At 52.4% G+C, this 17,381-nt stretch overlaps 1 protein-coding gene across 5 annotated transcripts in view; it reads right to left on the bottom strand.

The window, feature by feature from the left end:
• The window catches only part of LOC136403683 (mitochondrial import inner membrane translocase subunit TIM16), an 82,497-nt gene that overhangs the window by 6,037 nt on the left and 59,079 nt on the right, over window positions 1-17,381 (bottom strand). For 3 of the 5 annotated variants that reach the window (XM_066382712.1, XM_066382710.1, XM_066382711.1), the window contains exons 15-27: window positions 16,509-16,635; window positions 15,993-16,168; window positions 15,412-15,520; window positions 15,214-15,300; window positions 14,987-15,129; window positions 14,809-14,913; window positions 14,646-14,731; window positions 13,712-13,853; window positions 13,518-13,607; window positions 11,547-11,663; window positions 11,163-11,298; window positions 10,679-10,770; window positions 10,098-10,184 (exon numbers count right to left, since the gene is read on the bottom strand). In XM_066382712.1, the coding sequence (XP_066238809.1) occupies window positions 10,098-10,184; window positions 10,679-10,770; window positions 11,163-11,298; window positions 11,547-11,663; window positions 13,518-13,607; window positions 13,712-13,853; window positions 14,646-14,731; window positions 14,809-14,913; window positions 14,987-15,129; window positions 15,214-15,300; window positions 15,412-15,520; window positions 15,993-16,168; window positions 16,509-16,635 (1,497 nt within the window). Of the gene's footprint in view, window positions 1-6,395; window positions 6,529-9,345; window positions 9,980-10,097; window positions 10,185-10,678; window positions 10,771-11,162; window positions 11,299-11,546; window positions 11,664-13,517; window positions 13,608-13,711; window positions 13,854-14,645; window positions 14,732-14,808; window positions 14,914-14,986; window positions 15,130-15,213; window positions 15,301-15,411; window positions 15,521-15,992; window positions 16,169-16,508; window positions 16,636-17,381 lie in introns of those variants that run through there. The other 2 variants (XM_066382713.1, XM_066382714.1) reach the window with 2 other exon arrangements.

Raw genomic sequence — 17,381 nt, 5'->3', positions numbered from 1 at the left:
GCCAGCTTGAGCGTGGGATCATAGATATGACCCCATGGTTGCAAGCCCAAGAGTCACTGGCTTGAAGCCCAAGTCTTGAGGTCGCTGCCTTGAGCAAGGGGTCACTGGCTCATCTGGAGCCCTCCAGTCAAGGCACATATGAGAAAGCAATCAATGAACAACTAAGGTACCGCAACTATGAGTTGAAGCTTCTCCTCTCTCTTCCTTCCTGTCTGTCTGTCCATCTGTCTCTCTCACTAAAGAAAAAAAAGCTATAACTGGGCAACTCCCCCAACCATCTCTCCCTAACCATCCCTGCAGGCTTCAAACCAAAGTGGCATGGGAGCCCCACAGTTCTAGTTATCAGAACCCCATGGATGCGGGAAGGCCAGACGGGCCTGCAAAGCTTCAGGGGCCACACCCCTGGCCAAGGTAGCTGCCTGGTTAGCTGATTGAGGGTATCAAGGTTCCTGTGACAGCCATCTTCCAGGGTAGGCAGTATGGTATAGTGGTCATACAGGCAAGCTCTGGGATCACCTGTGTACAAATCCCAGCGGAGTGTCCTGGACAAGTTCTCGATCTCCCGGAGCCTCTGGTTCCTCACCTACAATGGGGCTGCCATAGGAATGAAATGAAGTCATGTTTGTAAAGTGCCTGGCACAGAGCCTGATCGCACAGTAGATGCTCAATGTTGGTTTTCACTTATTACTATTTTTTGTTTCACAAAACTTGACAATGGCCAGTCACTATGGAGCAACAAAGCTTCTCTCAACAAAGCAGTTCATTTGATAGAGGCTTACTCAGGGGAGAAGGCTGCAAAAAGCTGGGCCACACTTGCAACGTGCAATAAAAAACTAATGATTGATGCTTCTCATCTCTCTCCATTCCTGTCTGTCTGTCCCTGACTATCCCTCTCTCTGACTCTCTCTGTCTCTGTAAGAAATAAAAAAATAAATAAAAAAAAAGCAAAGCCTGACCAGGTGGTGGCGCAGTGGATAAAGCGTCAACCTGGAAATGCTGAGGTTGCCGGTTCGAAACCCTGGGCTTGCCTGGTTAAGGCACATATGGGAGTTGATGCTTCCAGCTCCTCCCCCCCTTCTCTCTCTCTGTCTCCTCTCTCTCTCTCTCCCTCTCCTCTCTAAAATGAAAAAATAAAAATAAAAAAATAAATAAATAGAAAAAAAAAAGCTGGGCCACACTCCCAGGGGCCTCAGAAGCAGTGTGAGAAGAGTGAGAATGCAGTTTTAGAACTGGGCTCACATAACCTGGAACCCCCGCTCTGCTGCTGCCTTTTTTTTTTTTCCAAGAGAGACACAGACAGGAAGGGAAGGAGATGACAAGCATCAACTCGTAGTTACCCCACTTTAGTTGTTCTTTGATTGTTTTCTTATACGTGCCTTGACTGGGGGGCTCCAGCCGAGCCAGTGACCTTGGTTTCAAGCCAGCAACCTTTGGGCTCAAGCCAGCGACCATGGGGTCATGTCTGTGATCCCACGCTCAAGCTGGTGACCTCGGGGTTTCGAACCAGGTTCTTCAGCGCCCTGGGTCAACACTCTATCCAACGCACCACCACCTGGTCAGGCCCAGCTTTGCTTCTTGTTAGCTGTGTGGTCCTAGGCAAATTACTCGACCTCTCTGAATTTCTTATCTGCAAAATGGGGAAAATAATAACCTCCTTAGAGGAGAGCTGTAAGGCTCTCAGCAGACAATGCATGTAAGACCAAAAGGACACAGACAGTGGCAAGTGGCAGATCCAGAGCAGCTCAACAGCTGCCTGTGCTTCTGAACCAGATCCTGCTTGGTGTTGAATGGTCTGGAGATCAGGAGTGTAGCCAAGCCTCTCATCCACCTATTCAGAACCCAGACACCTGCTGAGCATCACCTGTGGGTCAACTATGCTCAGAGTAGAGGACTGATAGAAAGCAGAGTTCTGCCAGCTACAGCCACCACAGGTGATAAAGACAGCCACCACTGGCTGAGGCCTCTACCAGAAAGCTCTGAAACATCCCATAGTCCATGGACTGACGCTTGGGCCTAAAGACCCTGGGCTAGAGCAACTGACTGACACAGCATCCAACTTCAGGCCTCGCTGACAAGGAGCACAGGTCAGAGCCACAGGACTCTGAGTCTGGGACCCATGTGGATAGTACACATGCCTTCTCATCTGGGAAGCACTGTGCCCTAATGCAGGACCAAAGCTCCATGGCTGGCACAAAGGGAGACATGCTGGGGGCCAGGGAGCACTCAGGAATGTGGTTTATCCCACATCAAAAGCAGCAAGAAGGGAGCCTGGCTTTCAGACAGACCGATGTGCAATGCTTCCTTCAAGGAATAGTTACAGGCCCTCAGGCTGGTGGGCAGCAAAAGCCACTGAGATTCACCCTCTTCTCAAGGACACACGGAGGCAGGAAGGGAGCTCTGTTCATGTAGGGCCCCTGTAAACAGCTGTTGGTATCACAATGAGGCAGGAAGGAGGTCAGGACCACAACTACAGTGGTACCTTGAGATACGAGCAGATCAACATACAATTTTTTTTTTTTAAAGATACGAGCTGTGGCCCTGGCCGGTTGGCTCAGTGGTAGAGCGTCGACCTGGCGTGCAGAAGTCCCGGGTTCGATTCCCGGCCAGGGCACACAGGAGAAGCACCCATCTGCTTCTCCACCCCTCCCCCTCTCCTTCCTCTCTGTCTCTCTCTTCCCCTCCCGCAGTGAGGCTCCATTGGAGCAAAGATGGCCCGGGCGCTGGGGATGGCTCCTTGGCCTCTGCCCCAGGTGCTGGAGTGGCTCTGGTCGCAACAGAGCGATGCCCCGGAGGGGCAGAGCATCGCCCCCTGGTGGGCAGAGTGTCACCCCCTGGTGGGTGTGCCGGGTGGATCCCGGTCGGGCGCATGCGGGAGTCTGTCTCTCCCCGTTTCCAGCTTCAGAAAAACACAAAAAAAAAAGATACGAGCTGCGACTCTGTCCATATTTTTGTTCAAGATCTGAGTGAAATTCTGAGATACGAGTCGTGATTCGGGAAGCTGATGCTAGTTTTTGTGGTTTAATTTTAGGTAAAGAAAGTGCAGTTTTAGTTTTTTTGTTTGTTTTTGTTTTTTACAGAGACAGAGTCAGAGGGATAGATAGGGACAGACAAGAACGGAGAGAGATGAGAAGCATCAATCATTAGTTTTTCATTGCAAAACCTTAGTTGTTCATTAATTGCTTTCTCATATGTGCCTTAACCGTGGGGCTACAGCAGACCGAGTAACCTCTTGCTCAAGCCAGCAACCTTGGGTCCAAGCTGGCGAGCTTTGCTCAAACCGCGCTCAAGCTAGCAACCTCGGGGTCTCGAACCTGTGTCCTCTTCATCCCAGTCCGACACTCTATCCACTGTACCACCCCCTGGTCAGGCTTTTAGTTTTGTTTAAAGTAAAGAAAATGCAGCCTGACCTGTGGTGGTGCAGAGGATAAATCTTCAGCCTGGAACACCCAAGGTTGCTGGTTCGAAACCCTGGGCTTCCCTGGTCAAGGCACATACAATAAGCAATGAACAACTAAGATTAAGCAACTATGAGTTGATACTTCCCATTCCATGCTCCCCTCTCTCTCCTGTCTCTGTAAAATCAATAAATAAAGTATTAAAAAAAGAAAAGAAAATGCAGTTTTAGATAACATTTAGCGTTAAGAAAGTGCAGTTTTAGTTTCCGTGTCTACAGTGCCTGCATCCCTTCCTCCCTCCCTCCTCCTCCTCCACCATTCACCTCCGTTAGCCACACTCGTCTGTCTCCAAGGTAAGAATACAGTACTAAATAACACTTTTTTCTTTTATTTCATATATTTTGTTATGCATTGGTAAAGTATACATGTGTGTTTCTTAATTAAAAACGTCTTTTTTCATAATTTAGGATGGTTTGGGGATGTTTCACAGGGCTGGAACGGAGTAAATCTATTTAGGTTTTTTAAATGGGAGAAATTTGTTTGATATACAAATTGACTGACTTGCAAGCTTGGTTACGGAACAAATTAAAGTCATATCTCAAGGTACCACTGTATTACATTTGCCATGGTTATGGGTGGGCTAGGCCTGTGGCTGGTGCAGCAGGAGCCTGATATGTATTTGAATGAATGTTACACTTAACCAAGTCCCCATCAGCTCTGCTTTAGCCAAACTGAAGTCTCATCATCTCTAAGCCCCTGGACAGAATTTCCAAATGCCTCCCATTCCTTCTGCTGAAGGAGGGCTCTAGTCCAGTGGTTTTTAACTGTTGCTATGCAAACCAGTGGTTAAAAACCACTGCTCTCGCCATCCCCCAAAATATACATAATTCTCCATCTCCATCGCCTCCAAATTCAATCTATTCCCCAGCTCTGCCCAGCTACAAATGAGAGGTTCCTTTTCTCGTCACCTCTCTCAACCATCTACTCCTAGATCAGCTCTCCTACTTCTTTACCTGAAATGTCTGCATCTCTGAATTCACACACCGTATAAGTCATTCTTCCAAAGTGCAAAATTCAGTGCTTTCTAGTGTATTTACAGAGCTTTGCAACTAGTTCCAGAACATTTTCATCACCCTGCCAAATATACTCTATACTCATTAGCCTTGAATTATCCTCCCTTCTACTCCAACAGTGTCAAAATCCAACATCTTCAAGACTAAGTCATTCCCCCAAATGAAACCTATCCAGACTCCTCACATTTCTACTTTCCCTTAGTACTCGTTCTTTTCCTAATAATATACTGTCATATTGCCTTAATTTACAGTCTGGCCTGCCTTCTCCTATAGCAGTGCTCCCCAACCTTTTTTGGGCCACGGACCGGTTTAATGTCAGAAAATATTTTCACTGACCGGCCTTTAGGGTGGGATGGATAAATGCACAAAATAAAATGATGCGACCGGCGTAAAAACTGTGGTATTTTTAAATATAATTGTCAAACTTACGAGACAAGTGTCAAGAGTGAGTCTTAGACGGATGTAACAGAGGGACTCTGGTCATTTTTAAAAAATAAAACACTGTTCAGCCCTGGCCGGTTGGCTCAGTGGTAGAGTGTCGGCCTGGCATGCGGGAGTCCTGGGTTCGATTCCCAGCTAGGGCACACAGGAGAGGCACCATCTGCTTCTCCCCCCTCTCCCCCTCTCCTTCCTCTCTGTCTCTCTCTTCCCCTCCCACAGCCAAGGCTCCATTGGAGCAAAGTTGGCCCAGGCGCTGAGGATGGCTCCATGGCCTCTGCCTTAGGCCCTAGAGTGGCTCTGGTTGCAACAGAGCGACACCCCAGATGGCAGAACATTGCCCCTTGGTGGGCATGCCGGGTGGATCCCGGTGGGGCGCATGCGGGAGTCTGTCTGACTGCCTCTCCATTTCCAACTTCAGAAAAATACAAAAAAAATAAAAATAAAAACCCAAAACATTATTCAGACTTAAATATAAATAAAATGGAAATAATGTAAGTTATTCTTTCTCTGCGTACCGGTACCAAATGGCCCACTGACCGATACCAGTCCGCGGCCCGGGGGTTGGGGACCACTGTCCTATAGGACACAAATTTCTCCAGTCACTTTTACTCAACCCTTAAGGGTGGCTCAGAGTCACATGTGGGAGTATGTGTGAAGGACCCAGTACAGGGAGGGATCATCATAGACCTCAACCTATTACAAGACAGGAATAACGCGATGGGAAACATTGAGTCTCAGGACATAGAAGGAACTGGGCTCAAGACTTCTCCGACACTTGTGGGATGCGTGACCCCGGAGGAGTCAAAATCTCAGAGCTTCGGGTTCCTTCTCTGTGAGATGGGGGCGGTGAGAGCACTGACTTTATAAGTACTAAATGAAAATCTACATAAAATCTCAGCTCTGGCTCTTATGTTATCTTTACCATTGTCAGGAAGCGGTTCCCAGAACCTTGCATAGATCACTTGGGGAACTTACATATACAGAACCTCCGGGGTAGAGCTCAGGACCCAAGTGAACTGACACAGCCAGTATGGACTGACTCTAGGTGCCAATGGTACCGCAGAAACGCTCAGTTTTCAGTGTCGCAGGGCCTGGTCCAAGCCCCAGCCAGTTCTGCCATTTTAGTGAGAAAGTCTCAGAGCCCATTTCGCCAGCTTTCAAATGGGGGCAATAGGGTGACACCATCAACTACCTCAGGGCCAGAGCAGGGGCTCATGGGTCGGGCCAGTCTCCACCTCAGGCTGTTCGCACATGGACTAGCGCACACGGCGATCACATCTGCTGGGCATTTTCCGGCCGACCAGATCCGCCTTGCCATCCAGCCAGTAGGCTCTCCCTCACTCGAGGCCGCCAGCGGCTACCTTGCCCCCGCCCGCTTCCCGTCGGGCATGTAAGGGGAATGGGGCGCCAGCAGCCCGGCCGAAACCCGCCGCTCCCACCCGGAACGGCCTCCCCTTCCCTGGGCAGCTCCCGACTCAGGCCTCACCATTGCGGCCGCTCTGCCTCGGGGTACTCACTGCTGCTTCCAGGTCCCGCGGCCCCGGCTCAAGGGCGGCCGGTGGGTCAAAGGTCAAGGGAGGCTACCGAGAGCGCGTGCGCGATGCCGCGCTGGGCATGCGCACAGCCTCGATCCAGAGGGACGGAGCGCCAGTGGTTATGCACAAGACATGGGCGGAGTTGGAGGCGGTTCCGCCTCGGAAGATAACCAGAGGCGGGTGATGGGCGGTCCCAGGACTCTAGCCTTCTTGCTAAACCTGGTGCGCTGGTTTTATATTATTTTATTTATAGAAACAGAGAGTCAGAGAGGATAGACAGAGAGAGACGAGAAGCATCAGTCATCAGTTTTTCGTTCGCATACCTTAGTTGTTCATTGATTGCTCTCCCATATGTGTTGGCCGTGGGCCTTCAGCAGACTAAGTAACCCCTTGCTTGAGCCAGCAACCTTGGGTCCAAGCTGGTAAGCTTTTGCTCAAACCAGATGAGCCTGCGCTCAAGCTGGCGACCTCGGGGTCTTGAATCTGGGTCCTCCGCGTCCCAGTCCAACGCTCTATCCACTGAGCCACCACCTGGTCAGGTTGGTGCGCTGGTTTTAGTGGGCCAATTTATTCCTTTGATTTTGATATTTTCAAACTATGTGAGGCTAAAAATATGCCATATACATACAACACCTCACAAACATGAGCACCATACCAAATTCTCACAAATATTTAAGAAAAGAGAAAACTTCAAAACAGGCTTTATTCCAGGTTCCTTCTGCCTGGGAAGGAGGCTCATTCCCTCCTTTGTCTTTGCTCAAGTGTCACCTTCTTTTTTTATTTTTTTATTTATTTTTATTTTTTGTTTGTTTTTCATTTTTCCGAAGCTGGAAATGGGGAGGCAGTCAGACAGGCTCCCGCATGCATCCGACCGGGATCCACCTGGCATGCCCACCAGGGGGCGACGCTCTGCCCATCTGGGGCGTTGCTCTGTTGCGACCAGAGCCACTCTAGCGCCCCAGGCAGAGGCCACAGAGCCATCCTCAGTGCCCAGGCAATCTTTGCTCCAATGGAGCCTCGGCTGCGGGAGGGGAAGAGAGAGACAGAGAGGAAGGAGAGGGGGAGGGGTGGAGAGGCAGATGGGCGCTTCTCCTGTGTGCCCTGGCTGGGAATCGAACCCGGGACTCCTGCACGACAGGCCGATGCTCAAGTGTCACCTTCTTAATGAAGCCCACCTGGGTACCAACTGTTTTTAATAACAAATTTACTGAGATATAATTCACACACCATACAATTCACCTTTTAAGTGTACATTTCAGTGCTTTTTACTTTATTTTTGGAAAAGAGACAGAGTCAGAGAGAGGGGTAGATAGGGCCAGACAGACAGGAAGAGAGAGAGATGAAAAACATCAATTCTTCATTGAGGTTCCTTAGTTATTCATTGGTTGATTTCTCATATGTGCCTTGACCCCGGGGCTACAGCAAACCATGTGACCCCTTGCTCAAGCCAGCGACCTTGGGTCCAAGCTGGTAAGCTTTGCTCAAACCAGATGAGCCTGCACTCAAGCTGGCAACCTCAGGATCTTGAATCTGGGTCCTCGGCAACCCAGTCCGGCAGTGCTTTTTAGTATATTCATAATCACTAGTTCCAGAACATTTTCATCACATCACCCTCCAAAAAACCTTTGCTGGCCCTGGCCGGTTTGCTCAGCGGTAGAGCGTCGGCCTAGCGTGCGGAGGACCCGGGTTCGATTCCTGGCCAGGGCACATAGGAGAAGCGCCCATTTGCTTCTCCACCCCTCCGCCGCGCCTTCTTCTCTGTCTCTCTCTTCCCCTCCCGCAGCCAAGGCTCCATTGGAGCAAAGATGGCCCGGGCGCTGGGGATGGCTCTGTGGCCTATGCCTCAGGCGCTAGAGTGGCTCTGATCGCAACATGGCGACGCCCAGGATGGGCAGAGCATCGCCCCATGGTGGGCGTGCCGGGTGGATCCCGGTCGGGTGCATGCGGGAGTCTGTCTGACTGTCTCTCCCTGTTTCCAGCTTCAGAAAAATGCAAAAAAAACCCAAAAAACAAACAAACAAAAAAAACACCTTTGCTATCCAAGAGTAGTGACTGCCCACTTCCCTCTCCCTCTGGAGACCATGAATCCGTTCTGCCTCTATGGAGTTACCTGTTTTGGAAGTTTCACATGAATGGAATCATACTCTATGTGGCTTTTGTGTCTGGAGTAAATCTCCATTCAAATTCCCCTTTTTCCCAAAGCTATTATCATCTTCTACCATATTATATCACTCATTTATTTTTATGTTTATTGTTTATAATCTTTTCCCTCCTGCTAGGATGTGGATTCTTGGTGGATACCTTTTATCTCTTTTCTCCACTCTTGGAGGTCAGCACCTGGAAGACTGGCTGACCTATGAAAGGCACTTACCAAATGTTTGTTGAATGAATGAAAATCAGGCTGTTTTGCACTGTTATGGACCACTGCCTTTCTTTCCTTTCCTCCAACTTTCCAAATTCTTTCCTCCCTCAGCACCCAAGCCATCCTACCCTTTGAAATGTTCTCACAGCTCTCTCAGTTTTCAGGTCTTACCTCTCAGTTTAAATATCACCTTCTCAGACCCTGACTGCTATTTCCCCCTGCATCCCAGTTGCTCCCTTCCACATAATTTGTCTTCTTTACAGCTCTCTATTTCTTTATTTGCACATGGTCTGGCTCCCTGCATAAGACTATAATAAGTACCTTGAGAGGCTCACATCACCCCCATCTGCTTTATAGTATTTACCATCTAGAGCAGTGCTGAATACCTTCGTGTTGAATGAATGAATGAGCTCTCAGGAGCATGCAGCCGGAATGGCCCCTAGAGCAAAGTAGAACCTGGGACCAGAGGGAACCCTCACCTATACTCCTTTTCCCTTCCCGTCCCAGCCTGCCCAGAGACCACAGCAGCACAAGAGGTGGCCAGCTTAGAAAACTTTAATTGCTGAAAATATCCCAGGCACATGCAGGCAAGTCCCTGCAGGGCTCATACTCCCTTAATCGGGCCACCAGCCTGTGATGGCCCCTTCTTCTGGCTTCAAGCCTGGGGAGCAGGGTGAGTGGTCCCAGACCCGAGGCCAGTGCTGCTCCAAACGGCCTGGCAGGGGGCTGACCCCCAAGGCCCATGACCAGAATTGGGGCAGCAGGCAAGATGAGGTGGCAAGTAGTAACTGAAGGTGCTGGGTGAAGGTAGCCCAGGTCAGAGTAGGGAGAGAGGGAGCCCAGGGCCTGCCCAGGTTATTGCCATGCTACTAACCCCCATCCTCATCCCACCCCCATGCCTCTAGTTCCACATGCCAGCAGGTGGCTGAGGAGAAGTGGGCAATACCAGAGAAAGCAGAGGTGCAGAAAATCCATGGGTGTTTTAGCAGGGTCCAGAGGGTGTGGAAGTGCCCAAGGCTCAAAGAAAGCCAGGGCTTCTGGGATGAGCTGTGCCAAAGCCAAGAGGTGTTTTCCAGTTTGAGGGTAAGGTATGCAGTATGCAGGGGTACTAGGTGGTTCTAGGAGGTGGCAACAGCAGGTGAGGCGAGAAGTGGCTTCGTGGACAGACTAGTCCTGGGGAGATAAACCAAGAAATGGGAGGGAACTGAGATGACATCCAAGAAGGGAAGTGGCACGTGCTGCAGGGGTGAGTAGGGGAGAGATGGGCTGCCAGGCCCACTCGTTTACTCACCCATTCGTCCTCATCCACACCTTCGAAGGAGTCCTGGGGGAGTGGGTCCTCCCGATTCCCCAGCTTTGCCACCATGGCGTTTAGCAGCTGGGACAGTGGGCAGGAGAAGAGGTGGGAATGTCAGACCCCACTTTGAACCCCATCAAGGTTATGAAAGAGCCATTTTCGTTAGAGCCCCAACAAAGTTGATGGTTTTCACTGAAAGAGACAGCTCTACAGGGATGGGGGAGCCAGAGACAGACACACTGTGACATGCAGCATCGGAGTCACAGGGCAGCTGTCACCACACACCATCTCAGAGGTTCAAGTGTGCACCAGGGTCCGAAACACACTTGGGTTCAAAACCTCCAGTTCTGGATAGGTTGGGACAGGCTGGGGCATGGCTTCTCTCCGCTATTCCCTGGCTTCCTGAGTCCTGTGTCCCCTGGGAAGCAGCAGTCAACCTCAGGGCTCTGGAAGGTCTCCCCATCAAGCTCTCCAAATGAGAGGGGTGTGGCAGTGGCTCTGGTCCCAATTAGGGTCAGGCTAGACAACTGAAGGGACCTATGCCCTCCCCACAGCCAGCCCTCTCCTGTGCATACCTCTTCTTTTTTCTGCTCGTCTGACTTCTCTTCCAGGTAGTGTGCTGAGGACAGGGCCTTCCGGGTAGGGGCCTCACGGGGGGCCTGGCTCACTGGGCAGGGCAAGGACAAGTGTCAGGCATAAGACCCTTCAGTGGGGGCTCTCTGCCCAGCCCTTTGGAACCAGTCTCCTAGGGGATTCTGTGGCAGAGACTCCCAGAGGTGGCATGAACAGCTACTCAACCCTCTGTTCACAAGGCCTGCTGTGAGCACCAGGCTGCATACATGGGTGAGTGTGTGAGTGTGCATGTGTCTGGGCCGGGGACTTGTGATGGCAATATAAACAGACCCGGGCCTACCCTACAGTGGCTTAGAGACTAAGCCTGGAAACGCAGCCACCTCACCCTCAGGAGAACCACAGGTGTCTGCACACTAGCAGGGACAGAGGATCTGCCTGCTGCCCCTTCACTCCCTGCTTCCTACCCACGCCATTCCCTCTTCCTACCTGGGATCATGCCCGGGGGCTGCAGGCTGAGAAGCCGGGGCTGTCTGTTAGCGCCCCCCAGCCAGGCTTTGGCACTGACCGCCGGCTCCCAACTCACGGCCGTGTCTGGGAACACATCATCCTGGAAGAACTCTTTCTGCAGGGAAGGAGGGAGGGAGGGAGGGGCTGTCCTGCGGATCAGGCGGCCAAGGCACACCGGCATGCACTGGGAGGGGCGCATGGCCAGACCTGGACCCCGCCTGAAGTTTGCATGAGTTTTAGAATCTCAGTAGGAAGGGAACAGGTACCCCAAAAAGCAGTGAGGGAGGCAGTTTGGGACAGGGACAGTCAGGCCCCAAAGCCCCGAAAGGAGGTAGGCATTGGCATACTGGGCCCCATCCTCACCCTGACTCGGGGCAACCGGAAGGCAACAGGCTCCAGGGAGGTCTGGCGAAGCCGCAGGCACCGGGCAAACTCGACTTGGCGCACATCACACTCGGTCTTGGGCAGGAGGACGAAGCCCTGAGAGGGTAGGGGAGTCATGCTGGGGCTAGAGCCCAAAGCTCACAGCTGGGCGGGCACCTGGGCTCCCAGGGTACCAGAACCCCTCACTTAAGACCAAGGCCTATTCCTGGACAGAAGTGTGTTGGCACATGTTCAACAACTGGCTCTCAGGAGGAAAACCCTGATTTGTAGTATTTGCTGTTTCCATGGTTTGAAAATGACTACGTGGCTGATTTCCCTGACTTGTTGCGTTCAGATGTGGGCAGGAATGTGCGTAGCATGCCACCAATATAGTATTTTCCACTGGACAGATCTGACAGATGTAAGTAACCTCAATGGCACAAAAGGTAACAAAACTGGGTAAAATACTTAGGAAATGATAAATGATTTATTGCCTTCTTTTAAAATATTTGCAGGTTCATATAACTTAACATATATAGTTTAACTTTTTTTAAAAACTATATTCACTTTAGAGGACAGAGAGAGAGAGAGAGAGAGAGAAGGGGGGAGGAGCAGGAAGCATCAACTCCCATATGTGTCTTTTTTTTTTTTCTTCCCCTGTATTTTTCTGAAGCCGGAAATGGGGAGAGACAGTCAGACAGACTCCCGCATGCGCCCGACCGGGATCCACCCAGCATGCCCACCAGGGGGTGACGCTCTGCCCACCAGGGGGCTATGCTCTGCCCCTCCGGGGCGTCGCTCTGTTGCGACGAGAGCCACTCTAGCGCCTGGGGCAGAGGCCACAGAGCCATCCCCAGTGCCCGGGCCATCTTTGCTCCAGTGGAGCCTCAGCTGCGGGAGGGGAAGAGAGAGACAGAGAGGAAGGAGAGGGGGAGGGGTGGAGAAGCAGATGGGCGCTTCTCCTGTGTGCCCTGGCCGGGAATCGAACCCGGGACTTCTGCACGCCAGGCCGACGCTCCACCACTGAGCCAACCAGCCAGGGCCTCCCATATGTGTCTTGACCAGACAAACCCAGGGTTTTGAACTGGCAACCTGTGGTGGCACAATGGATAAAGCACTGACCTGGAAGTCTGAGGCTGCTAGTTAGAAACCCTGGTCTTGCCTGGTCGAGGCACACACAATCAACAGCCAGTGAACAGCTAGAGTGAAACAACTACTTCTCGTCCCTGCCCACTCCTCTCTCTGTCAAATAAATAAATAAATAACCTTAAAAAATATTAGCTGAGCCTGACCAGGCGGTGGCGCAGTGGATAGAGCGTCGGACTGGGATGCGGAAGGACCCAGGTTCGAGACCCCAAGGTCGCCAGCCTGAGCGCGGGCTCATCTGGCTTGAGCAAAGAGCTCGCCAGCTTAGACCCAAGGGGGTTACTCGGTCTGCTGAAGGCCCGCGGTCAAGGCACATGTGAGAAAGCAATCAATGAACAACTAAGAAGTCGCAACGAGAAACTGATGATTGATGCTTCTCATCTCTCTCCGTTCCTGTCTGTCTGTCCCTGTCTATCTCTGCCTCTATTAAAAAAAAAAAAAAAAAAAAAATATTAGCTGAGTTTGGCCCTGGCCAGGTAACTCCGTTGGTTAGAGTATCATCCAATATACCAAGGTTGTGGGTTTGATCCCCACTCAAGACACATGTAAGAATCAACCAATGAATGCATAAATAAGTAGAACAACAAGTTAATGTTTCTCTTTCTCTCCATTTCTGTCTCTCTCAAATTAATAAATCTTTTAAAAACTTTACTTAAAAAATACTAATAAGGATTGAGTTTAACAACAAGCTCCTGAGAGAGGCTGAGCCCAACCCACAGGCCCCAACACTTTCCCATATGGCCACAAGAGGGCGGGGGAGCCATGCAGTGCCACCTAGGGAAGAAGGATGGGGCGGTAGGGGTGGGACAGGATTTGAAGGCTCACCTTGTGGGGGTCAGGTGAAGTGAAGCTGTTGCACTCCAGGAAGAAAGGAGCCTCAGGCAGCAGCTCGTACAGAAACACGCGGGTGTCACCCTGGCAGGCGTGGGTACGTGGGAGAGAGAGGTAGCTAGCTAAAGCTGCCTTTGCTGAACATCCTCTCATCTGCTCGCCACCCCCACATGTGCACCCCAGCCTACCTTGCCCGTGAGTAGCACCAGGCTGGTATCTGGGTCATAGCTGGGCAACAAGGTGGAAGGAGCCACATCCAGCCCCAGCACTGCCAAGGGGCCGCCGGCCAGGGCCTCAGCTGAGTATAGGAGTAGCTGGCGCTCACTCTGGCTGTGGTGAGGTGAGGGAGGGGGGGACTGAAACAGGTGTATACGGCTGGAGGGGCATGGGGCAGGACAAGGACTCCAGCAAGAACCCTGATCTTGTTGAGAGGGTGCCTCAGGGCCTCAGGGCCAGAGAAGAGGCCCTGCCCATTCTTTCATGATCTAGCCCTCAGAACTTCTGGCCTCACCCAATACAGCAACAGTGTACTAATCTGCAGCCCCACCTCCAATCCTCCCATCGCCACTCTCTGCCACCCTCCAACCCTCCTCAGCACAGTCTGGGCCCCAGCACCTGTCCCGTGGCCGCTGTGGCCCACTAAGCCTGGACTTTCCTCCCCCAGGTCTGCTTCCCACCCTCTGAACCAGCTAGGCTGGTCAGCTTCGTGGCCTTGCCGCCACAGTTGATACCCGCTGGTTTTTAGCCTCTTTGTGGCACAGTTCAGATGAGGTCAGATGACACCTCCCTCAGGAAGCCTCTCTGACCCTTCCTCCAAAGTGAAAAATGCCCAATCCTTAGCTTGCGTCTGTTTCGTGAGCTTTACTCGATTCCGACCAGGCATGAGCTCCTCGCAGCTGGCACAGCCTTCATTCTTCTGGGCCCCCAGTTGACTCATTCTCCTCTCCCATCCCCTCTCCCCTCCTCCCCTCCCTCCCTCCCAGCCATCCACCCACTCACCCACTCACCCACCCATCCATCCAGTAAGTGATGGCTGAAGACAGTTTCTGCATATATTATCTAAGGGGGACTTAAGTGGCTCCTGAAGTCTGGGAATAGAGATGGCAGTTCCTCGGTCCTCACCTGTCAAAGCCAGACACCAGCAGACATCGACCATCACATACCCAAACAACGCGGGCTCCACGGGCCCCCTCGGGCCCTGGGCCTTCCTGTTGGAATACAGTACATGAGGCCTAGCCAGGCCCCCCGCTGTGCCTGAGGACTGCCCCCAGCCTATCTTACTTACCTGCAGGGGCTCAGGCCCACTCCGAGGCTCATAGATCCGCAAGCATCCATCCTTGCAGACTGTGGCCAGCTGTTGCCCATTGGGACTCCAGGCCAGGCCAAAGATCTGGGGGCAGGTGAAGAGGTAAGAGGTGGTCTCTCATCCTATGGCTAAGTACTTGCCCCCAAAGCTGTCCTACCTGGTCCCGGTGGCCCTGCAGCCTCAACCGCTCGACTCCAGCCTGAAGGTCCCAGATTCGAACGGTAAGGTCATAGGAAGAGGAGGCCAGGAGGTCGGCCGCCAGCGGGTGGAAGCACAGAGAGTAGATCTTCTCTGTGTGCCCTGGGGATGAGGCACGGGGTGACACTGAACTCCTCAGGAGCTAGGCTCGCCCTGCCCGCCTACCCCTACCAGGGCCCACCTGACCTGTGAGCACAGCCTCTGGTGTGGTAAGCACTTCCTTCAGGCCCTCTGGGGGCACTCGCCACAGACGAATCCTGGCATCCTCCCCAGCTGCACAGAGCAAAGGGACTCCTCACTGCTCAGCCTAAGATACCCAGGCTGCCCCTGCTCCTACTCAAGACCTTGGGACCCTCCCTCAAGTCCAGCACCCATCATCCTTACCCACAGCAAGGCGGTGGGGGTCAAAAGGGTCCCAGGCTAGGTCGGTCACAGCTGTCCCATTCTGAAGCGTAGGTAGCGCTGTGTCAGGCAGGCGGCCAGGCTTCTGCAGCTGTGAGAGGTGCCCCCGTCCCAAGTCCCATTAGTAACAGGGAGGACCGCAGGTCAAGCAGCATGTCTGGGCTCCCACCCTCTGTAGCAGAAGCCCCATTGCTGGGTGGTCCAAGCTTTCTGCTTCAGCTACCACATGCTCTGAGCTATAAGTGCCAACCATAAGGTCCCAAAAATGAGGGGGGGGGGGCGTAGCGTAGAGTGCTGGAAAAAGCTCTGGCTTGGGGCTCAGGTGGTCTGTGTTCAAATCCCCAGCTCCGCCATTTACATAGCTGAGTGACCCAGTAGGTCACTAAACCTCTCTGTGCCTCACTGCTATTATCTGTAAAGTGAGGATAAGAGTAGCACCCCCACATGGGGATGAGTGCCTAGCACATGGTTTGTACTCAGAGAATGGGGGTTGGTGTGGGTACCCAATGCCTTTAGTGTCCTACAGGGGCTTGAGGGCAGTTGTAGCAGGGTGGAGCCCTCACCTCAAGCACAGCCACCTGCCCACCACTGCTGAGCAGGGGCACGGCCACACGCAGCTGGTTGGCACAGAAGCCATTGCTCTCACCGGGCGTGGTGAGGTTGAGCCCCTTGAGATTGGTGATGTGGCTGTCTCGGTGTAGGACGGTTCCCTGAGCATGGCGGAACTTGGAACTGGGGCCTAGTGGGTGGCAAAGACACTCTTGTGAGAGGATGTCCTGCCTGACCAGCCAGTGCTGCCCTTTGTCCGGCTGCCCACTCCTCTCACTGCAGGATTATGCCGGGCATGTGCCCAGGCCCAGTCCTCTGCTGGTCTAGCCAACACAACTCGCCCAGAAGGGTGCCTGGGAATGAAACTCGGGGTATCTCGGTGGAAGCAAAGGGTTCCAGGAAGCATCCAGGTTGCCCTCTTCCGATAAGACTGACTTCACACCACAGGACATGGGACTCCACCAGGAGGGGAGGCAGGGCTGGGGTACAGAGGATGACTGGGCTGGTCCGCCACCTGACTACCCACTTACCCAGAAGGCTCTGCAGTGACCTCTGGCTGGGACTGGTGCCGATGCCGCTGGTGCTGGAGAGTGAGGGCCCCAGGCTAGATGGCGTGGAGGGTGAGATAAGAGAGCTGGAAGGGGAAGAGAAGCCCTCCTGGGGGCAAAGACCCAGGGTCACCACAGGCACCTGGGCACGTTGGCCAAAGAGAGGAGACACTGGCATCATCACTCTGGGTCCCTCTTCTGACCTGTGTGACACTGTGCTGGGCATAAAGCCCCGCTCTGGGACATGGGGAAGTAGCAAAATTACAGATGTTGATGGACTGTGGATAACATGGGGGTAAAGTGAACTTCAAACCATGGGGACAGCAGGTGACAGCTCCTGGCTTCCAGTATTTGGGGGAAGGCAGGCCCAGGTGGTTAAGGTCTGCTGATATGCCTGACCAGGAGGTGGTACAGTGGATAGAGCATTGGCCTGGGATGCCAAGGACCCAGGTTCAAAATCCTGAGATCACTGGCTTGAGTGTGGGCTCAACAGCTTGAGTGTGGGGTTGCTGGCTTAAGTGTGGGATCATAGACATGACCCCATGGTCTCTGGCTTGAGCAAGGGGTCACTGCCTTGACTGGAGCTCCTCAGTCAAGGCACACATGAGAAAGCAATCAATGAACTACTAAGGTGCCACAACCATGAGTTGATGCTTTTCATCTCTTTTCCTGTCTGTCTGTCCCCCACCTCGCTAAAAAAAATAAAATAAAATAATAGACTACATGGAAAAAAAACAAAAGACCTGCCAATACTTCAAGAGAAGCCAGAAAAGCCAAAAATTTAGATTTTATGTGACAGTCTCACTTTCCACTAAATGTTCAATTTAGAGAACACTGTGAGGTTCTTCTCTCTGT

The sequence above is a fragment of the Saccopteryx leptura genome, chromosome 4 (genome assembly GCF_036850995.1).
Source record: "Saccopteryx leptura isolate mSacLep1 chromosome 4, mSacLep1_pri_phased_curated, whole genome shotgun sequence".
Lineage (NCBI taxonomy): Eukaryota > Metazoa > Chordata > Mammalia > Chiroptera > Emballonuridae > Saccopteryx > Saccopteryx leptura.
Note: the sequence above shows the minus strand (reverse complement) of the source record. Positions and strands in the feature narration are given on the sequence as shown.